The sequence below is a fragment of the Trachinotus anak genome, unplaced genomic scaffold (assembly GCF_046630095.1).
Source record: "Trachinotus anak isolate AG129_WGS33_773 ecotype Australia unplaced genomic scaffold, CSIRO_AGI_Tana_v1 ptg000019l, whole genome shotgun sequence".
Lineage (NCBI taxonomy): Eukaryota > Metazoa > Chordata > Actinopteri > Carangiformes > Carangidae > Trachinotus > Trachinotus anak.
In genome coordinates, this window is record NW_027273870.1 from 28,325,634 (window position 1) to 28,349,440 (window position 23,807).

Genomic DNA, 23,807 nt, shown 5'->3' on the forward strand with positions numbered 1-23,807 from the left:
TATTTTCAGGAAAAAGAAAAAACTGCAGTGAAGCTGTTTCAGATTGCTCCGCTTCACGGTCATTCGCACACGTACGCAGAGACGTCGTGACGTCGCGTGTGTGCGTAGCGACGTCGGTTAAGCGGAGTTGTTTGGGCTGTGCAGGGAGAGAGGAGTCGCCGAAGACGGTTACAGCACACGGAGTCACTACCTGCTGTCCATCCCCACTGCCGAGGCCCGGTTTGGTCGGTTCTGCATTACTGAAACTCAGAGAGATAACTGCTCTCACACACACAGCACCGTCTTCGTTAGCGCAGTCGTCCAAAAATACAGGAACCATGCCCGAAAGGAGGCCCTTCGTACGGTTACCGACTGACGTTTACCCCGTCAACTACGGCTTATGCCTGAAGCCCGACCTGATCGACTTCACTTTCGAGGGCAAACTGGAGGCGCTGGTGGAGGTATGTTACGGGGGTGGGGGGGGGGGGGTGTTTGTGTGTGGATAGTTGGGGATCTTGTTATGTAATCTCAGCAGCTAACGTTTGCAGCAGCTGGCTAATACACTGTGTTCGACGAGCCCCGCTGACGGACGCAGCTAGTGTTAACGTTAGCTGGCGGTTGCTAACTGGCTAACCGTCTCCGAGAGCCTCACGCCGGCCGAGGGAGTCCCGTGAATGGAGAACAAATAACGGCTGTGTGTTTGTGCGACTAGCCGCAAGCAGAGTGAAGCTAGCTATCACAGCAGTCCCACAGACAACCAGCAGACTTGCCCTCTCATGTTAGCTTAGCCAGCTGTCTCATACCGTGGACATTAGCCTGCAAGCAGCGCCTGGCAATGCGTTTAATGTGCTGTAAAAGCACCTTAACCCATTATAACATCAGTGCATTAATATGAGGCACTAACAGCCAGTGGGGTTTTTGATCACTGAAGTTGTTAACCACAGCTAAATAGCGGTTAGCAATCGCACACTAATGTTTGCTAAATCATGGCAACATCATGTCGCCCCCTCCCACCCCGAGCCTCACTCAGTCATTCAGCCCAGCTCGGGTTCACCGTGCACTGGGTACACCCGGCTAAAACTAAGGCACTCTGAGACAGCAGCCCTGCAGAACCCCCCCACCCCACCCCCCATGAAGATCGTAATGATCAGTTTGTGTTGAAAATGTTCTGGAGAGGTGCTGATTCAAGGGCATAATCAATTTGGAGGCTGCAGTTTGTGCATCTGTTGGATTGTGTTGTACTGGTGTCACACTGACAGGTGACAGGTATTATTCTGTCCAACCCACTTACATCAGTGCATTTAGGCTGAATAAGAAAACACACCCGTCACCTTTGTGCCAGTTTTAGCTGGGTGTAGCTAATAAACTGACAACTGAGTGTATTTAAACATATGAACTGTTTTCTTTAAAAAGTCTTCCGGATACATTTGAGGAATGCACACAGTTGACTCAATAGGTCACTGGATCAGTAAGGTTCCTTATTGCTTGTCGCTGATGTGGGTGTAGATAGTAACTACCATAAAACTTACATTAAACGATATGAGCTCACTTTGTATTTACGTCATAAATAGAATTACAGTGTACAAATGCACAGTTGTGTGGACACCTGTCAGCTGAGTGTCCTAACACCTGTGCCTGGCTGTAAACGCTCACTCGTCACATGATCAGAGCAATCAAGACATCGTTATATATGGTAAATTTGCAAATACTGGATTTTCTCTGTTTGTATGACACCCTTTACTAATAAACTGCTTCATTATCAAGAACAGATAAACAAATAGTAAAAAATCAACAATAATGCAGTAATGCAAACCCCACAGAACATGAGTAAAGCAGACGGCTATAAAACAAATAAAATTTCCCAGAGCAGGCAAATTCAGACAAAGGTATCAGGGAAGTATTGTTTTTCATATCTTTACTAAAACTCCTTCAGTCTTATTGGTGCCTATACTAAGTCATTTGAAACAACACCTAGTACAATAAATGTATATGGAGATCATAAATTATTATGTGGGGGAAAAAAACCCCATTAAAGCAAGACATTCAAACACTCTCAAACTATATTCATGAAACATTTAAACAAGTTTTGAATATATTCAAACACTCTGTTAATCATTTAAATGTTTGCCGGCGGTAATTGCAAATCCCAGTTTCAGCAAGTCTTTAAGTTGACTCCCCTGAAAGTTTTTTTTTGCTCAGCTGGCTCATAAGTGAAAATTCTCTACCCCACTTACAGGTATGGTTTGTACAAAGCCTGAGTAAAACACAATAGGCCAGAGGAATCTCATGCAACGTGGCTCTTTGCCATTTGTCCGGTGTGTTTCATTATTGCTGCCTCTCTGTAGCTGTGTCAGCCTCCAAGTGTCTGAAGCAACAGCAGTGCCACAAACCGTGAATGTCACTGTAACTGCCCTCTCTGAAAACTGCCTGGTGTCCAAGTGTGCCACTGTGTTTCCCCCTCACATCCACTGTTTCTACATCACACGCCAGAAGCTCCAAGTTTTCTTTCCCTCTTCCTTTTAACCACTCTTCTTCATTTTTGCACCCTTCTTTAGCCTTTGAATGTTTAGCTCACAGTAAGGATTTTCATTTGCGTCCCAGCTATCTGACCCAGGTTTAGTTTGGATTTACCATTGTTCATGCATTTACACAAGTTAGACAAAACACAAACAACACTCTTGCTTCTTTACACACTCATTGTGAAGTCCTGGTGACGGTTTCATCAGTGCATTACACTTTACTGAAACTTTATCTCTCCCAGACAGATTGGGATTTAAAATTGTGGCACAGCAGCGATTTTCAAAGTATAAATGATGCTGTTTTATGTCAATATTTACAGGTTACACAAGCCACAAATCAGATTGTGATGAACTGTGCTGACATCGACATCATCACGGCTTCCTTTGCACCACAGGGAGGAGATGGTAAGTATCAGACGTCTACATCTTTTCCCTCCTTTTTTTTCTTTATTAAAGGTCCCATATTTTATTCTTCTTCAGTGTTTTGTTTGAAGTGTTGATCTCCATCAGAAGATTTATTTGTGGTTTTAAGAACCAAAAACCATCTCAGTGTAGTTTTACATCTCCTCTCTCAGGCTTCTCTCTGGAGCTCTAGTAACAACAGGTCAGTCAGCCAATCAGAAGAGAGGATCTGAGCCTCTCTACTGATTGGCTGACTGTTTTCTGAGTGATTTAATAAAACTATAGCAGATTTCAGGTAAACACTCAGGGAAAACCAAATCCTGCAAGATTGGATGGTGGGTCCAGGTCCAGGTTTGCTGAGAGCGGTGACTGCTTTGTTGTGACATCACAAAGTTCCAGAAGTCCTGACGGCTGGTTTTAAGGCTCAGTTTCTGAATACAGGCTGTGTGCATTTCTCTGTGGACTGAGGCTTTCATACTTTCACAGAATTAATATAGAACCTAGAGCTGCTTTATAATCACAAACACATGGACATCTACCTTTAGACTGTATGGGACCTTTAATGACATTGTCATAAACAAAACATAGATTGTATCTATCTCATTTGCTCTTGTTTTGCATAATCTGATTTAGAATTTTTAATGGATACTTGTCCAAAACACACAGCATATTTTCTGGCACTGAGCCCATCTTTTTCATCCTCTTTGTAGAAATTAACGCTACAGGGTTCAACTATCAAAATGAGGATGAAAAAGTCACCCTGTCATTTCCTAGCACTCTACAGAAAGGTAAGCAGGGGTCTAACTTGGCTCTGCTGACAATGGCCTATCATCATTGCTGTTGAAGAATAACAGATTTGCCCCCCTTTGGTCGTGGCTGAACGAACAGTGCAACTCTCTCTGTGCACGCCTCCCCAGGCTCCGGCACGTTGAAGATCGACTTTGTTGGGGAGCTGAACGACAAAATGAAAGGATTCTATAGAAGTAAATATACAACCCCAGCTGGAGACATCCGCTACGCTGCTGTCACACAGTTTGAGGTGAGCTGCTGGCCTCAGGGAAATGGGATGTTTTCATTTGGTGTATTGCTTAACCCATTACTTGCATATGTTGCAACACAGGGTGTGATGGTCATGTGACTCTTGTTTGCGTTCAGAATTGTCCCAAAGATGAGGCAATCTCTTATATTTCAATCTATTTATACGTGTGTTTTGAAAATGCTCCTGTGTTAACATGTGTTTCTGGGAGAGTAAAAGCAGGTCGGTCTCGTCTGGACACTGAGGCTGAACCTCTGCAGGATGTACAGTAAATCTGCTGTGAACAGGCACAGAATTCACATAAAGTTATTACATGACTGAGAGACAGACAGAAAAGAAGTGAATGAGTGAGAGAGGGGGTCAGCTTATGATAAGGACAAAAACAAAAATGAACTTTATTTTGGCGGTCTGTCGTTGTGGTTAGTTACTAAATAGAAAAAAACAGAAGGACTTCTCAGCAACACTTGTATGTTGAAGTGGGGTATGATGCATTCGTTACCTCAGATTCTGATGAGCCACTTTACTTTTACATCAGTGTAAAGTTGGAGTGTTATAGTTTGAGTGCAAGGTAATTGGCTCAGAAATGGCCTTTAATGCTTTATAATTGTTATAGAGGTTTGTTGCTGAATGTCATAGTTTCCTCATGGCCCGCTGGGGGCGGGGGGGGGGTCTGCAGATCATGAAAGGTCTGGAAAAGCACTGAATTCACAGTTCCCTCAAAAGGAGGCTGTTTAAGGTATTAAAGTCCTCAACAGTTTCTCAGTTTCTTTTTTTTTGTGTGTGGTTGCAGGCTGTTGCAACACATTATACATCTGTAATCTATAAATAAGATTTGTTAAAACAGCCTCTAGTGTCAATTTTAGCAAAAATTTAAATAACTTTAAAAATCCATCTATTAATTTTCTGCTGCTTCTGTGTCCAGTTCAGTTCAATTGAGTAAAAATATTGAGAGATTATTGTTCTGTACAGAAGGAAGTACTGACAAAAATGTCAAAAATGTCAATAATGTCAACACACATAATTGTCCTAACTGGTTTTCCTGGTGTGACCCAGCAAAAAGGCTTTAAGTTTCATTGTGTTTAATTTAAAAAAATCTAAAATTTAACTGGGTGAACACTGCAGAAACTCTGTAAAATGCATTTATAGTGATGCAATGACAAGTGGAAAACTTAAAAAAAAAAAAAAAAAAAAAAGCTTACTATTATCAATTAAAAAGTAACTTCCCCTCCACAAATTTAGTTTAGTTACGACCTCACATTATGTGTTTCAGCACACTTGATTTTTGAAGCAGTTCCAACCATTGCACTTGATTTGGTGGAACTTAGTCTGACAATGTAAAATGAACACAGGTACAAGCTGTGAGGACTCGCAGCGACTGGCCACCAGCTGAAACTAAGGCTGGTTAGTGATAAAACTGTTGGTCTCTGGCAACTTAAAGGAAAGGAAGTGCTACAAATGCCAAATACAAAAATGATGTCTTCAGTCCATCAGGTTTGACAAACAGCATTCAGGGCGTTACCTGGCACAGGTGAAGGTGCTGCCAGCTCCTGTGATGAACAGATAAGTTCGTGGTGGCATGTAGAGCATCTCATTGACGTCTGAAATGGAAAAATAAAAGGACACTTGGTTGGAGTACAGGTATTTGTGTTGCGTACGTGGAAAATCTCATGATACAATGTGAAAGCTGTTACACCCCTAGTGACATAGGACCAAAAATAGGTCTTACAATATGTGTAAAAGCAAAGCTCCCCAGCAGGCCTTAAATGAGGCCGATTGGTCTTTCTCTCACACTCTGTTTATTTTAGTCTGTCACAGAATTTTCTTGTTTACCATTTTTTGTTTTCAGCTTTTTTTTCTCCCTATTTTTTTGTAATTTGTCATATTTAACAATAAGCAAACTGCCTCCTTTGACTCTTCTTTGAAGCTGAGTGCAAATGTGTGTTTTTGTGTTGGGCACTCATTGTTTCTCACATAGAGAAAAGACTATGACAGGACAAGAGACTGATTTGCACATTGACAGAGAAGTTTTTTTCCTGCTGAGCCAGGAAAAATATATTTATCACACATAAACCCTGAAGATTTTCTAGTAAATTAAAACTAATTCATTTCTGTCTGTTACAAGCCAAAACATGTAACTGCTGAACTCTAATATGAAAGACTTAACTGAAATCAGCAGAATAAGTTTTGTCTTGCAGTTTGGCTTTAGAAAAACTGAATTAAATAAGAAGAAGATACAGACACCTTCCTTACATTTTAGACTAAACAAAACATTTCATGCATTTTGATTGCGTGATGTGAGCTGGAGTCCCTCCCCCCACCTAAGTTAGATCTGAACTCTGTCTGGACTCATCTGGATTCAACACACCAGGTCTCACTTTGTGTGCTTTCTCTTTCTCTCTCTCTCTCTCTCTTTTGCTCTGTCTCTCTCCCTCTCTCTCTCTGCCCCCCTCCAGGCCACGGATGCTCGCAGAGCTTTCCCCTGTTGGGATGAGCCAGCTATCAAAGCCACCTTTGACATCACTCTGATAGTTCCCAAGGACCGAGTAGCCTTGTCAAATATGGTACGTTCACTAAACTGCATCAGAAAACATCATCTGGTTTAGATTATTTCTAACAACAGCCCTTCAGGCTAACGCGGCTCGTCTGGGCGGTGGCAATGAAGCTGAATTGTGAAGGACCTGAACGCAGTCTGTGTTTAATAATGTGTGTTTTCATGTCCACTCCTGTTGTCAAACTACTTATTAAATCAAAGTAGACCATTTTACGCAACAAAATTAGATTACAGACAAATTACCAAAGAATATTATAAGCAAATAACCAGAAATAATAATAAGTTATACAAATGATCATAAACATATTATACAGGGCTGCAGAGATGATGTATTTCTGTAGTCCAACCCAGAAGTTAGCTGGAATTTTACACAGGCTTTTGGATTACAGCAGAAAATAAACTCTGTGACAAACAACCGTTTATGATACTGACATATTTTGTTCAGCAGAATAATGTTTGCTAAGGAACACCACTTTATGATTTTTGAAGACTAAATACAATCACCAGACGTACCTCTGTGGTCTCATTCAGATACTTGTTAGGCTTGAAAATCTTAAAGAAATTACAATGGGGGTATTTACCAACATATTTTATGTCGTAAGATAAAATGAGAAAGTGTCTTGAGCTTGTGTTAACCAGAGACCTTGTTTCAGCAATCTAACCAAAAACCCTTTAAAAAAAAAAGACTAGAGGAGTTAAAATACAAACTTATTCCTGTGTTTTCTTGTTAATTGCAACAGAGGAGTTGCAGACCATCTTGCAGCTCCGTGTAGACTCATGGTGGCTCAGCTCTTGACCTTTTGTGTCCACATACCTGCTGAAATTTATTTCCTCAGCAAGTATGCTGTGACCTTTAAAGTCCAGTGCAAGACAATACTGCATGTAGCTTGGGTGTATACAGATGCTGCTCAGGGGCCAAATGTGGCCCTCCACACAATCATATCTTTTTAAATATATCTTTTTAAATCTTCACAATATGGGACTGATGGTCCCACATTTACCTGTAATGTGCAGAGAGAATCTACCCCAACTGAAGGATGCTTATTATCCTTTTGTCCATGTTGAGAGTGAATGACAGATACAGTAACACTGTCATCACCATGAACACACACTGTAGTTTATTTTGACTCAGTCCCACACACAACGTCCCAAATACTAACTAGAGCACCCAATGTGGATGAATCCGCAGCTGAAAATAGTCCCAAACAAATCTCCTTCTTGTTGAGTGATGGTGAAATTACAGTATCCAGTTGTTTTAGGAAAATACTGAGCCTCTAAAAAATGAAACTATATATTTGTGAGATGTTTTTGATGATTTAAGTCTTCAGTAGGAATTTGGAGCTGAGAGCCACAGACTTGTAACACACTCACACACTGTTGGTTCTGGTCTTTTCCATGGGATTTGTTGACAGGAAGAGAAATATCCATTAGTTCCTGTACCTAAAAAATGTCCTGCTGATGTTTGCTCCGCTGACACCACTGGGCCAAAGTTTCCATTTGTTCAAAAGAAATGTCAAAAGCTAATGGGAAGAATTAATTAAATATACCGCTGAGATTAATGCTCTCCAGAGGATACACTGTTATGATTTTAATGACCCCATTACTGTACCGTCTCTTTACAGCCCCACTGCTGGGGAGGCGCTGAGAAACGCAAAGTCATCAGTTTGCTTGTTTGTTCTGTCAGACATCACACAAATGTGTCATGAATATTTTAACCTCTAGCAGCTGCTGGTGGGGCTTTAGACTTTTAGTCATTTTTTTTATTATGCAACATGTCTATTAGCCCAGAGGAATGTATGACGTCAGAAGCACGCTTACAGCTCAGCTCCATCCACGTATGATGTCTCCACACTCAGCCATTCAACGGTTCTCCGTCCTCTCTCCAGAATGTCATTGATCGAAAGCCATATCCAGATGATGAAAACCTCGTGGAAGTGAAGTTTGCCACCACGCCCATCATGTCCACATACCTTGTAGCTTTTGTCATCGGTGAATACGACTATGTGGAGAGCCAGTCATCAGATGGTGTAACGGTACGCGTCTACACACCCGTTGGGAAGGCAGAACAAGGGAAATTTGCACTGGAGGTGAGTGTTCAAACACTTTCCACACAGGAAACCACTGTTTAGTCCATTAAACACAGCAAACCGCGATCATGAGTGTAGATGTAGACACATACACAGGAAACTTTATCTGCCTCAGTCATTGTGTCTCCATCATTTTCATTTTCAAGCAGCTTATTTACACATTACACTGTTTTGTTTTTTTCTTTGTTGCAGGTTGCGACTAAGACTTTACCTTTCTACAAAGACTACTTCAGTGTTCCTTATCCATTGCCTAAAATTGATCTCATAGCTATTGCTGATTTTGCTGCTGGTGAGTAGTTGTCATGACCACATTCAATAAATTGACACTGAAAATGTTCAGGTTGAAGGTAAAACAAATGCTCCCTCTTCCCATCCAGGTGCCATGGAAAACTGGGGCCTTGTTACCTACAGGTAAACCTGAGTTCTTCTCTATTGATTCAGCATCACTGTTGTCATTTGAAAACCAGATTATTGCAGTTTCTGCAGGCTTTGGAAAATTGGAGTTGGATTAAAATGCTGAACCTTTCACCACTTCTTATATTATGATTGTAGTTTTTACAATAGATAATCATGTTATACAGCATATTTAGAAACCATTTCATCAGACCCAGAATGTCACCTGTCGATGTTGATCTTTAAAGTGCTGCGAGATAATTGTATAACTATATATATATATAAATACATTGTGGGTCTGTTGTGTCAGTTCTAACTCACCAAGGTTGTTGCTAAGTCTCAGACAGCGTCAGTCAAAGAGGTCGGTCAGGACGACAAACACGAGCAGTGAGACCAACATACAGGTCACAGAGAAACGACAACAGTTTGCTGCCACTTTATCTTAAGCTAAAACGGAAACTTTTATATTCCCCCAGTCCACAATCAAACTGGGATTAGGTATGATGGACGTTTATCAGACAGTATGGGAAATAATTTTACTGTTTGCCTTCATTTGAAACTCTATTTTCATTGTTTTAGTAGCAAAACAAACACAGAGAGTAAAAGCATAGAACAGGCCAGGTCACCAGGGGGAAATATAATAAATATAAATATGTTAATACAGACTACGTCCACACCGACGATCTCCGTCCAGATGACCGACAGATTGTCTACTCTCAGTTGTACTCAGCTGATGAGTTGCAGAAAATAGCACGAAGGAGGAAGAGCTGAGACAGTTGTTGTTTTTTGGGTTTTTTTTTTATTTTTTTTGGGGGGGGGGGGGGGGGGGCTTTTTATGTCTTCATTATAGCTTAGTGGAGACTGACAGGAAAGGGGGTAGAGAGGGGGGAATGACATGCAGGAAAGAGTCAGACCGATCGGGAGTCGAACCGGTGACTGCCTGCATGGTACGCAACATGGTATGCGCCTTAACCACTCAACTACCGGGCCGCCAAGAGCTGAGACAGTTGTAGCTTGTTGTAATTTTATAACAGCTGCTAGCAAAGATGACAAGGTCAGTTACACTTGTAAATGGTTAGTCATGTTGCTTTCACCACTGGTAGTCGAGGCTGATAAGACCCAATCAGGGAGCGACCGGGTGTGACTACATCATTGTTTCCAAAGGTCTTCATCTTCAACTACTACTCTGGAGTACTGTGAACAAGAGGCGAAAACGTAGCAAAGAGATGCATTTAAAACAAAAACGTTGCAGTGTGGACGTCGCCACAGGCTTAAAACAAACATAGTATATTAAGCCTTATTAGAACCATGAGGACCGAGGGGTAAGGCAAACTACATGTGTAAAGGTCAGGAAAAGCCAAGTGCAATTATTCCTCCTTACTGTACTATAACCCGTAACCAGTCATGCAATAACCATTTTGTCTAATACTTAATAAATCTATCAATACAGAGTCTCAAAGAAAGAGTCATTGGACTTTTTTATTTTATGTCATCATAAATGACTGAACCGACAGACAGACCCACAAAAATCTGAAATAAACTGTAGTTTGTCTTTAAATCAAGATCACAGCATCTACCAAAAACTTGTATTTATCTCCTTCCTTTCTGAAAAACTCTAGTTGCAGCGCTGATGGCTTTTTAATTGCTTTGTGGTCAGATGGACGTGTTGCCACCTGTTAGGTAATCAGCTGGCATGTGATTAGCACACAGCAGCAGGCTCCATTCATCTGCCGCCACTCAGAGGTCACAGCTGCTGCTGCAGGCAGGTGGAAACCTGCTGCTGTTCTGACGAAGCGTCAACCTTCACTCGTCTCCTGTGACGACCTCGAGTTTCTGTTGTTTTCCAGGGAGACGGCCCTGCTAATCGACCCGAAGAACTCCTGCTCGTCCTCCAGGCAGTGGGTGGCGCTGGTGGTCGGACACGAGCTCGCCCACCAGTGGTTTGGAAACTTGGTCACCATGGTAACCAGCCATAACCTTATCAACATCAGCTATTTGTAACTGAAAGTAATGTCAGATAACCAGACAAGAGGACAGTTTGTGAGAAGCTTTAAAAAAAAATAATAATAATCATAAGAATAACGTAATAAAAAACAATGACAGTGATGATTAAAAAAACAGACACAGGGAGGAGAGAAAAGCTCTGGATGCAGTAGAATAAGAAACCAACACTACTTATATTTAGTGTTAATAAGGAATAATGATAAGAAAAGTTACGTTTTTGTGGACATCTTTGTGTAGCAAGTTTTTTTTTTTTTTTTTTTATTTATTTTTTTATCGAATGTCGAACACAAATGTTTTTGAATCTCTTCAACAACTTATATGTATATGTGTGTGTGCATGTGTATGACTGATTGTGTGTATTCAGGAATGGTGGACCCATCTGTGGCTAAATGAAGGATTTGCATCCTGGATCGAGTATCTGTGCGTGGACCACTGCTTCCCAGAGTACGACATCTGGACTCAGTTTGTCTCAGCAGACTATACCCGCGCCCTGGACCTGGACGCGCTGGACAGCAGCCACCCCATAGAGGTGAGCTGTGGGGGGGGGGGGGGTTCACTTTATAAAACAAGAAGCTGCTGACTCATGTAGTCTGTTGATAGTGATTATGATTGTGATCATTCTGCCAGGATTTAAAGCCTCATTGTCACAGCTGCTGTTCACCAAATAGTTTGTAATGTAACCATTGTTGGCAAAATGGACATCCCACTGATTATGGATTATTTTGGAAGCTGTTTTCCCTTTTTACGTAATGATTATTAATTTATTGAGTGTTTGAGGGGCAGATACTGGTTTCTATGTAATTAAACAAATTAACATCATGAAATGATTTCTGACTTTGGGTTATGTGCCCCAGGTGAACGTGGGCCATCCATCAGAGGTAGATGAAATCTTTGACGCCATCTCTTACAGCAAAGGAGCATCTGTGATCCGCATGTTGCACAACTACATAGGAGACGAGGTTGGTTGTCGTAACATTCGCCACCTGCCTGATATGGATTCCAGTTTCATATCTTGTTCATTAAGGTTTGCCTCTTGGTCTTTCTTTTGTAGGACTTTAGGAAAGGAATGAACTCCTATCTCTTGAAGTTCCAACATAAAAATGCATCGACAGGTAAGAATGTGCAGGAAAACTTTACCTGGAGATGCAGCAGCTGTGTCAGCTGATTTCCTGGCTTCTGTCACTTCTGACTCCCGGCTGTCTTTCACAGAGGACTTATGGGACTGTCTGGAACAGGCCAGTGGGAAACCCATCGCTGCAGTGATGGGCTCGTGGACCAAGCAGATGGGCTTCCCAATTATTGTAGTAGACCAGGAGCAGGTAAGCTTCACTGGACACAAGCTGTTCGTCGTTTCCTCTGAAAAGTGAGCGTGGAGGGAAAAAGTTCACAAGCAGAAATGACAAACATTCGTTCTGCAACTGCAAACTGCCAGTTTTGTCTGGTGGCTTTTTCTAATTTTGCACCCTGTTTGTTGATTCTCACACACTGACCATGATGTTATTTATAGCAAGGTGACGACCGCATCCTCAAGTTATCTCAGAAGAAGTTCTGTGCCAGTGGACCACATAATGGTGAGTGTTTGGGACGTTAGTCATGTGGCGTCATCAGGTTTCTAAGCAGCTCAAACTGGCAAAAACAAACCACAAAAAAAAAAAAATCACCAGTGGCAGAGCTGACTCAGCTTTGTGAAATAACAATGACTGTTGCTGGTCTGTGACAGGTGAGGATTGCCCCAACTGGATGGTCCCCATTAGTATTTGTACCGGCGAGGACCCTAAATGCACCAAGCTCAACGTTCTGCTGGACAGACCCGAGACAACTATCACTGTGAGCGGCGTCGCTCCAGACCAGTGGATCAAGGTGAGGCCTGCTACAGTTCACTAATGCTGCACTTACTGAGGTTATTTAGAGGAGCACTTTATCCATCAGTACTTTTTAGATCCCTGTACTGAGGGTGAGGATGCACTAACGGTCTGAAAACACTGAGCCATCACAATGTGGCTCTACCAGCCTGTGAAGGTCGTGTACGTGTTAAACACACAAACAGGTAAAACTTTAAACTAAGGGAGTTATTTTTGGTAAATTTTAACCCTCCTCCCGATGAAAGAGGAACCGGACACTGTTATGTTTCCAGTGTCTGTAGCTGCAGCCTGATCATTGACTGAGCTGAGTCATAAGAGAAGACGCCTCAGTCCGTCTGGTTTTCATTAAAAGTGAAACATGAGAGCTAAACACAGGTCAGTGACTGGACTTCCTGGTTGTCGGCTGGGAGGAAGAGCAGGAGAGGATGTGGTCATCACAGACTCAGACGCACTTCCTCTGTCCACAGGTAGTTTCTACAGGCGGTGACACGGTTAACTAACAAAGGGAGAGTGTGTCAGTTATATTATTTAATCCTTTATCCTGCAGCTTCGGGTGTGTAAGTTAGAGCTTTGACAGATGTGGAAAGAACGTGAATGGACCCGTTCGACCTCTCGTGGGAGTAACTCATTAATTAGCAGAGCTGTTGATGATTTTGCTGCCTGGATAAAAACTCATCAGAAGTGTAACAGTGTAAATAAAGGGTTGAAAATGGACAGTGCCTTACGCAGCTGATACTGATCTATAAATAACGCCTTGAATCCCCACTGCTCCTGTCCTGTGACCAACTAACTTATGAGGCTCCCCAACTACAATTTAGAGCCAAAGATTTACAAAAAAATTAAAATTTAAAAGACCCAGGTTTTCTGTCTCCTAATGTTTGCTCAGTGTTTGTGGAAAATTCACCCACAACAACAAACTTATTGTGAACTAAACCCCTGAGCATTAGCATTAGAGCACTCAGTGTGGGAGGGAAAAATGGTGAAACTACATTTTTCCCACAGTCTGACCCAGATGTGTCCCTGCTGTTTACAGATCAACCCCGGCACCGTGGGCTTCTATCGCATCCAGTACAGCTCGGCCATGCTGGAGAGTCTGCTGCCGGGCATCAGAGACCTCAGCCTGCAGCCTGTGGACCGACTGGGCCTGCAGAACGACCTCTTCTCCCTGGTGAGGCTGAGACAAACACAGAGCCCCACTGCTGCGCAATAAAACAACAAAAATCAGTATTTTTTATTTCATGGCAGAATAGAATCGGCTACTAGTATTTAGTTTTGCCCAAAAGGCCTCGTGCTCATCAGTAGGGAAAGGAAGTCCACTCCTTTAACAGAAAAAGCTTCCCAGGATCACTGGCTTTTTGCTGTTAGATTTATTTATTGCCCGACCTAAAACATAAAGGCAGGTTCCACTGAAGCCAGGTAGCAGATAACTGGGGTTGGGTACGTGGACCAGAACTGGAGGATCTTTGAAACCTTAATTTCAGGTTCTTGATCTCACCACGGAGGTCCATTTTGTAGCTGTTGGATCTTCATTAGAAAATAAAGGTTGCCCAGTTGTCATAGCACTGTAGGTGGACAAGAACTTGGATGAGAGGTTTTTAGTGGCACAAAAAAAATGGAAAATCAAACATCCACATTTCCATGGCAACTGGGAAAACGTCACCTACTGATGAAGGTCATGTGATGTGATCATAAACTCCCTAACAGATACTAAATGGACCTAATTTCTCAAATTGAGCTATCCAAGACAGAACTGTCTAAAAGAGCAGTAAGATGAGAGACCTAGATATTGTTTTATTTTGAAATTTCACATGTTATGTTTCTGTATATCTGAGGAGATGTAAATAAGTTCTCAGTTTTCAGGAAACACTGGGGAAAAAACTGTTGCAGGTCAATGACAGAAAACAAGCAAAGAAAGTTCTTCATATAAACAGTTTATATTCTCAAAAAAATCTCCTATTTAATTCATCTTTGTAATTATTTATCTTTAGATATTTGCTGTGTGACACAGAATATGACTGGTCTGTGTTTCTGTGACCAGAAGCTGATGATAAATGTGAAATTTCAAACCTGACTTGATCGTGTTGTAACAAACGAACCACAGTGACTGACTCTTCTTTCACCCCCTGGTTTCTTCCTCCCTGTCAGTCACTGTTGTGACTCAACGTGAAGAAGAGTTTTAAACTTCATGTCACATATTTTTTACTTTGCTGTTACTTCTTATGCAGTCGCTAACTTTACCAAAGGTCTCTAGGTTTCCTGAACTTGATGATGCGTGACGACAGACGACAGAAATTTTCTGAGCAGAGAATCAGACAGACGCTCTGATGTTTGGAGCGCTGGAGGCTGAGTCCTTACCACAGCAGCCTGGGCTCAAGTCCGGCCCAGGCCCTGTGCTTAATGTCATTTCCTCACTCTCTCCTCTGACTCTACTGTCTCTCTCTACTCTCGATGTGCAGTAAAGCAGAAATACCAAAAAAAAACTTCACTTGACTTGACTTAACTTAACTTAACTTAACTTAATGTGAACAATGGCTTCTGTCATCATGTCTGTCCTCATCTGGATTTAGAGTCGAGGTCTTTTCAAAATTAAGTGAGACTGTTTTTGTGAATGAGACATGACCCAGTTATCAGATAAGTAGATGTTTACTTTCATCAACATGAAAACATTTTGTAACCTCAGTGTGACCATGAAGCTAAGACACAATCAGGATGATACTGGATTTGTCCGACTTTAAAGTGGCGCACAGTCACTTGAGAGGAAGTTTATTATCATGTCAGAATCCAGATCTGCTGCAATTATAGAAATTCACTGCATAAGCTTCGTCTACACACCCAAGAGCATGATGTAATAAATGAGGTCAGCGCCATGACTAGGTCTTTACCCACCACGGTGCTTTCATTCTGCTGGAATTTATTCAGAGTCAGACATTTGTGAAGTGTTGAAAGAAGTTTTTTTTTTTTCTGTTTGGTGGCTCCAGTCTCGTGCGGGGATGATCAGCACAGTCGAGGTGCTGAAGCTGATGGAGGCGTTCGTCAACGAGCCAAACTACACGGTGTGGAGCGACCTCAGCTGCAACCTGGGAGTGCTGTCCTCGCTGCTGTCCCACACCGACTTCCACGAGGAGATCCAGGAGTTCATCCGGGACCTCTTCACCCCCATCGGCCTCGAGCTCGGCTGGGACAGTAAACCAGGAGAAGGTGAGGAGGAGGAGGAGGAGGAGGAGCTGGAAGGGGAGCTGGAAGAGAATGAGGGATAATCAGGTTCAAATCTTGACTGGTTCATGTAAACCACACCACTCTGATCAGACAACTAACAAAGAAATAATGCCCCTAGGTTATTTCATGCTTTGTTTTTCTGTGTTTTTCTTTTTTTTTAAATTAAATAAGCTGATCTTTTTTCATTAAGTTGCATTTAAAAAAATGTATTTCATGTTGTGCCCAAATTAACTCTTGCAGTTTATTTTACCATAAACTGTGTCATACAATTGTCTACAGCAGTGGTTCCAAACCTGTGGTTCGTGGCCAAGAGACAAACAGTGAATCAACCCTGACCCCCTCCCCCACCTGACAAAAAAGAAAATGTAGCTTCTCCTGCTTTCAGTTGAATGTTCAGTCAATATTATTCAAATAAAAAGTGCTCTGAGTATTTACGTATTATCTGGCCTCCGTTATGGGGTCGGATGTGGCCCGCCAACATTTCAAAGATTTTCAAATGGACCATGAGTTGGAAAATGTTGGGAACTGCTGGTCTACAGAAAATCATCATAATGACTGTACAGAAGCAAACAAATGTGCTTTCCTCTGTCATGTCAGGCTGGGTAAATAGTTCAATGGTATAATAGCTGAGTGAAAAGGTTATTATTCTGTACTCACCTGGGAGAAGTGTCTGACTCCGGACTGAGCTGAACTGGTCTCGGGAAGAGCTCAGGCCATGAGGACGAGAGGCAGAGTGACCTGAGCAGGATGTGTTTGTGCTGCAGGTCACCTGGACGCCCTGTTGAGAGGTCTGGTTCTGGGGAAGCTCGGAAAGGCCGGACACAAGCCCACACTGGAGGAGGCCAGACGGAGATTCAAAGACCACGTGGAGGGCAAGCAGGTCCTGCCTGCAGACCTCAGGAGCCCGGTAAGTAGACCCTGCTTGTAAGAGTTTTATAAAGGCTCATCTTTCAGTTTGAGGTGATAATTAAAAGTTTTCTTATATCACCACCTTTAAAAACAACTGTAGTTTTGCATTTACTGACTAAACAGTGTCTCAGTATGGACAAAGGACTCGTTTTGAACCTGAATCTGTCTGTTTCCATTTCTTCACCCCCTTTTCTTAACTTGGGATCATGTTTGTTTTTCTTACTTACATGTGTTTTTATTGGCCTGTCAGTGACAGTGTTGTCAGCTGCACCACCCAACAGGCTGTGATGTATTATATAGTGTATTATATCATACAGGAAAGGCCATATGAAAGTGTATGTTTTTAATGGGAACTCTGCAGGGAACCATCAGACTGCCCACCACTGTTAAACAAATTGCTTGTCTGACTTATACATTTCTGAATGATATATTATGAATTAGAGGATATTTAACCTAGAAAAGGTTTTTAATGGTAAAACACACTTTAGCAACAGTGAATTTACCATTTGGGTTCATTTCCTGTGTGTGACGTTGACCTCAGAGGGAAGCTGCCGTGCTGCCAAGACTTTGACTCTCACTACTGACAAGTTCAGATTTTTACTGTGTAACACAGGACGCCTGCAGGTCACATGACTCTGGATCAGCTGATTGTGGTACAAGTTGTTTTTGCTGATTGTGTTTTTATGTGGAGTGAATCTCAGGATGGACGGATACTGTTCACATATGATGAGGCAGCTTGTGTGCAAAGTGATTTTAGACAGTGAAATAAAACCACCATGAAGAAATCCAGCAGAGCAAACCACAGTGAGTGAAGATGAATATGATCTGACCGTGTGTTTGTGTTTTGTTTATCAGGTGTATTTAACAGTGCTGAAGCACGGAGACAGTGCCACATTGGACACGATGCTGAAGGTAAAACTGCAGCTGGCATGTTACACTGTGACCTAAAGATCTGTGTGGATAATTACACAAACAAATTAAATACATTAAATTAATCTGAGTGACTGAGCTTTACCCTCATCATCCTATAAGAAGTGATCTTTTCCATTAGATTAGATTCTGTCTTATTTTTGCGTGGTTTCTTCTCTTCTAACTTCACTCTCTGCTCCCCCTGTTTTACTCTCGTTCATACATCCTTTCTTTCCCTGTGTCTCTGCCCTTTAGCTCCACAAACAAGCTGACATGCAGGAGGAGAAGAACCGTATAGAGCGAGTGCTCGGCGCCATCTCAGCCCCCGACCTCATCCAGAAAGTCCTCACCTTCGCCCTCTCGGTACATGTGACCTCGTTTTTACTGCATGTCGCAAGTTTGCTTTCATTTCTCAGAGGAAGTGAAACAAATGTCACATATTGTAAAGTGGTATTTTTAACCAAGACGCTTATAATCATTTTAATGAGGGAGATAAAACCCAGTGGTTTAAACATTATAGTCGATTGTTGTGTAAAAAATGTACTTTATAAAAGTGTGAACACTTCTGCTTCATAAATATAATAATTACTAGTTTGTGCTGACTAGAATTTGTTTTAACTATAAAATATAAGTTGCTATAAAGGGGAAAATTAAAAGTTAAATTATCAACTGTTCAGTCACATTGACAGTTTACCAGCTCAGACTGTGTGGTGTGAAAAAACCTCCGGTCAAACGTCTCTACAGTGAATTTCTTTTTCTTCTGGGTCTTCAACCCAACAGGAAGAGGTTCGTCCCCAGGACACGGTGTCAGTAATTGGGGGTGTGGCAGGAAGCAGTAAACAAGGCCGGAAAGCTGCCTGGAAGTTTGTCAAGGACAACTGGGAGGAACTTTACAACCGATACCAGGGTGGCTTCCTCATATCACGGCTCATCAAGGTAAAGGAAAAGAAATTCTGCTGCTTCTAAACCAGGTCTAGGTTCTATACTAATACTGTGAAAGTATCAAAGCCTCAGTCCACAGAGAAATGCACACAGCCTGTATTCAGAAACCGAGCCTTAAAACCAGCTGTCAGGACTTCTGGAACTTTGTGATGTCACAACAAAGCAGTCACACACACCCCAAGCCCCGCCCACCTGGACCCACCATCCAACCTTGCAGGATTTGATCTCTCTGAGTGTTTACCTGAAATCTGCTATATTTTTATTAAATCACTCAACAGTCAAACAGTCAGAAAACCAGCTTTCATTTAAAACACAGGTATCGTTGAGTTTGTTTCCTTCTGTTCAGCACACACGTTTCTCGTTTGCTTGTCTTTGCAGCTCACAGTCGACGGGTTCGCTATCGACAAAATGGCTGCTGAAGTGAAGGTGAGACCGGTTTTCATTTTTAGTTTTTTAATTGGGATTATTCCTGGAAGTTTTCTTTTTAACGGAGAAGAAATGGTTGTTTTAATGAAATATATTTTGCGAGTTCAGACATAGAGAAATGATTCTGATGAGTCTCTTGAATTATATAAATTTTAGAAATGTATTCTGGGGCCGATCTTGAAATTGAAACTATTTATGGTTTAATTGAATTGAATGTTTGGAAAAAAACTAATTCTTACCCTGTCTGACCCACCAGATGTAGGCTGTGGGTATAAACCTGCCATTAGGCGCCTATTTCAGGCGGCGTTCTCCTCCTTCTCTGCTTTGGCAGCCTGTCATCGTTTCCACATCCCCTTCGTTACATGAAACAACAACAACCGTTTTAATTGCTGGGAATCAGCTGTTTTAATGACAGTCCTCGCTTGCCTGCGTGCAGATGTTCCACTAAATCAAGACCCCCTGTAGCAGCTGCTCTCCAGCCTTGACACGGCTGTGGAGAGGTCTGGCTATGTCAGACTTTAAAACCACTAGAGGGCAGAATAACTTCACAAAAAACAGTCCGACAGTCCTGACAAGTCACCAGCTTGTTGGACAGTTTAGACTCAAGTGTTTGGGCCTGCACATGCAACTGATGATGATTTGCTCAGAAACCAGTTTATTATTTTGACATATGACTTGAGTCATTTCACTTGATACTGACATCAAAAATATCATTTAACGTAGATTTAACTGCAAGCAAGAAACACGAACATGTGGCAGCATCGATCAGCTATTTAACGGTTAAAATCAGTCATAACTGTATCATTAATATATCTCTGGAAAAGTGCCTTTATTTTGAAAACAACTTGAAGCCCGCATTGTATTTGATCTTTGCTGTTCCGGTTCAGCAGCTTCAGTCACCTGTTTCTCCTCTGATGCCAATTCTCTGTCAAAATCCATTATTTTTGGAGACAGATGTTGACAAAATGTTGTTGCCTTTAGGTCCATTTAGTAGATGTTTAGGAGCTTTTGTTCATTCACATGATCATCCTGAGCAACAGAAGTTCAAACAACTAAATGTCTTTGTCCAGGTTTTTTTTCAGTACCCTTCCGCTCTCAGCTGTGTGTCTTCTTGTCTCCACAGAGTTTCTTTGAGAGTCACCCGGCGCCGGCGGCCGAGCGTACGGTGCAGCAGTGCTGCGAGAACATCCTCCTCAACGCCGCCTGGCTGAAGCGCGACGCAGACGACATCCACCAGTATCTACTGCAGCGCAAAGCGCCCCCAGTCTGAGCCGCCGCCCCCGTCTGAGCCGCCTCCTCCAGTCCCCTCCCCCCTCCCTCCAGCGCGGACCTCCCAGCATCATAGCTGCCTCGGCCCCCCCTCACTACAGACCAGAGCGGGAGACCAGAGCGTACTTACAGCAGGCTTCATTTCTCTAAAGAAACTATGAAATCAAGAAGACAAAGCCAAGAATTTAACAAAGCGTTGGAAACACAAAGAGACTCTTTCTACGTTAACAAAGCAGAATCCATTTTAGTCAGACCAGGAATGTAGTTTTACCCCCATTCTGTCCACGAGCAGACGACGCATCAACAAGTCACGTTATTGAACCGCTGCTCGGCGAAGTCGCAGAAACACCACAACCCCCGACGTGATCGCTAACCCTGCTAACTGTACTCTGCATCGCCTGCCCCGTATGCACACCCTCATCCACCTCTGTGTCGTAGCTGAGAAAACTGTGAATCCCCCCTTTTTCACCCCCCCTCCCCTTATTCCCTCCTGCTGCCACTCATTTTGAATGCATGAAGTGTGATTTTCTGCATTTGCTGCTTTGTTTACTTCTGTTTGTTTTCTGCACAAACAAATTATTTGTTGTTTTGTTTCTTTTTTCCCCCTCTGATGGATTTCACGCCCTCTCCTGCCTCCTTCTCTTTCAGGCATTGTGATTGGGTGAAAGCAGAAGGCACCTGGGCAGAATGGGGTTAATAACAGTAGTGTGTGTTGTAGATTCCAACAGCACTGATTCTCCATTGCTACTAAACGATTAGGACGAGGCGAGCAGCGCTAGCATGGTACTACATTGTAAACTGTAAAATGCAAGCATTTTCTTTTTTTTTTTTTCTTTTCTTTTTTTTTCGGACGATGTTCCCTGAAAAGAATAAAATGGAAGAGTTCATGATTACCTGTTTCCACTCCACACCCCAAAACCAGAGTTTGTATAGTTTGAATCATCATCAAACATATTTAAACCCTGTTTCTTTATCTGCCGCCCTCAACGAAATGAAGATATTGGCGTGTTTTTATAAGACATCAGATGCAGTGATTTATTTAAATGTTGAGATAATCATATATTCTGAGGAGAGAAAAAAAAAAAAGAAGATCACAACACTACTTTTCGGGGCCTTTTCATGCTGAAGTAACATCAGGAAACGCCTCCTCGTACGGTTGAGAGTCCGGTGAGGCCCGGTCCAGGCCCGGTACGGACTTTGTGGACAGATCGACTTTGACTCCACTGTCGAACTTGGAAGCCTTAAACTGGTTGACTAGTTTGCAGTAAATATTAAACACTGAAGTGGTGATAATAGGTGACTTCCACATAATGTCAAATGTATCTAATGTGACAGATTATGCAGACTTGTTGAACGAGTATATCTATATAGAATTTACAATTTGATGTGGTTTTTGAAAAACTTACCCACCAAGTCATCCAACCTGTTGTCGAGACTCTTCCCCCCCGGAACATTTGTTGTTGTTTTTTTTTTCTTTGTTTTTTCTTTTTTGTTTAAAACTACAGTTGGTGTTCATTAAAGTGAAAAAGGATTATAAAAACAAATCATGTGAAATTAGTACACATCAATTTTCTCATGCGTGAGGTGTGAGTGTGCACGTTTGGAAACAGTTTTGTAATTTATTTTGCATTATCTCACAGGTTAACGGGGAGGAGAGGATCACATTGGATTACAGATGGTTAAAGCAGCACTGAAACAAATAATGTGAACATATAATGGCTAATTATACCGAACAAGAATAAAATTGGTTACAGATAAACATAGATGATCACAGTGAGAAAATTCAAATGTCAACACATTTTGGTTTTATAAAAGAGTCTGTAGCAAATGTTCGGGCAGTGTTTGACTTTCAGTTTGTGTCGTCCGTCCGTGCAGAGACGTTTAATGTCTTGTCGTTCTTTTTTTTTTTTTCTAATGAATCGGACTTTGAGTTCAACATGTGGAATGTCTTTGTGGATCTGATTTAATGAACAGAACAGCTTTAAATTTAGGGATGCCAAGGCAAACGTAAATATCCAGTCTAATAAAGTAACACTTGATGATACAGCATCTGTCACTACAAGACATGTCTCAAAAAAAATCTAGTCCCAAAGGCAACGGGTTGTCTGTAAAGCACTTGGTAATTCACTAAGTTGCAGACTTGTTTGGTTTTATGCACCACTAAAGCACAATAAAAGCTAAAGGTAAGGGTCCTGTGGTGGTAGCAGCTACGTTGTTTTATGGGTCATTTTATATGATTATTAGACAGGAAATAAAGGAAGAGAACGATGGGGAATAACGATCACTCCTGTAGAGAATCTATTTATTATTTATGGGGCATTTTTTGCCTTTTTCTCAGGGAGGAGATGACTAGGTAAAATCCCTGGTTGTACCTGAACCAGAGATATTGAGGTTACAATACTGAGTCCATGTTTGTTTTAAAATCTAGTCTTTGTAGCTTCTCATTAACATGTGGTGGTTTGGTTTTGTTTCTGTTGTGAAGTGTCCATGGGTTACATGAAAAGCTCTTAAAACTGAGATTATTATTAATCATCTGGATCCTAAATCTTTCAGCTACGAATGTGCCACAAAAAAAATCCAGTTTTGATTTTTTTTTAATACTGTATTTCAGTAGATATTGTGCTTACATGGTGCATGTCTTTGAACAAATATGTGTTAAATTATGATCAGCCAGCTGATCTAAAGCTGGTTAGCTCAACAGAGGCAACATTGACCTGGATAAGAACTGACTGAAGCCTTGCAGAGTGACTCTGGTTGGATTTTTTTTTTTCTTTTTGGGTTGCATTTGTTCTCATTTCTATTTGATTACATACGTATATTATGTTTTAATAGCCTTATTAATTAGGGTGGTCCTTAAAGTAAGTGTTAAAAAAACTGGGTCTGAAAACCATGTAGGGTCAGGAAAATAAACAGACCTTATCTGTTTGATAGAACAGTAAAGAAATAACTGTATAAGTGCAGTGAAACATTATGTAGCTGTTGCATTCAAATGTCCTCAACACTGCCAGAATTTAAGCACTATTATGACAATGTATGTAATAAGCTACTAAATTAAAAGTTCTAGTTCAAACAGAAAGCACATACACTCATTTGGCAGTTTCAGCCTCCAAAACCACCATAAAGTTGAATCAACACCTCTCTAAAACAGTTTCAACACAAACGAAACACTCTAACCCTCAGGAAGGAAAGATTTATAGCAGGACGGTTGTATTTGTTTTAGTTAGGTGAATGCTGCATGAAAAAAGTACTTCAAAGTACAAGCTTTTGTCTGTGTTTAGTACTTTTGCAAGTAGAATGCAGAGA

General features: G+C 41.7%; 1 protein-coding gene across 1 annotated transcript; it reads left to right on the forward strand.

The window, feature by feature from the left end:
• The first annotated feature begins 104 nt into the window (after positions 1-104).
• npepps (aminopeptidase puromycin sensitive) lies at positions 105-22,548 on the forward strand. Its single transcript, XM_071504054.1, has 23 exons — positions 105-440; positions 2,819-2,903; positions 3,611-3,688; positions 3,818-3,939; positions 6,390-6,497; positions 8,374-8,574; positions 8,767-8,863; positions 8,952-8,985; positions 10,815-10,929; positions 11,336-11,500; positions 11,826-11,930; positions 12,023-12,083; positions 12,181-12,290; positions 12,479-12,542; positions 12,692-12,831; positions 13,867-14,001; positions 15,812-16,031; positions 16,814-16,956; positions 17,814-17,870; positions 18,123-18,230; positions 18,648-18,803; positions 19,188-19,235; positions 20,359-22,548. Exons 1-23 carry the CDS (start codon positions 318-320, stop codon positions 20,503-20,505), a joined length of 2,622 nt encoding a protein of 873 aa, XP_071360155.1. The 5' UTR covers positions 105-317; the 3' UTR covers positions 20,506-22,548.
• The last annotated feature ends 1,259 nt before the right edge of the window (positions 22,549-23,807 follow it).

What these genes read in the sequence shown, in the direction of transcription:
- npepps (XM_071504054.1), top strand. Translation starts at nt 318, where the DNA reads ATGCCCGAAAGGAGGCCCTTCGTACGGTTACCGACTGACGTTTACCCC. An exon ending in TTGGAAACTTGGTCACCATG is followed by an intron (nt 10,930 to 11,335) that starts GTAACCAGCCAT and finishes GTGTGTATTCAG; the next exon opens with GAATGGTGGACCCATCTGTG. An exon ending in ACATAAAAATGCATCGACAG is followed by an intron (nt 12,084 to 12,180) that starts GTAAGAATGTGC and finishes TGTCTTTCACAG; the next exon opens with AGGACTTATGGGACTGTCTG.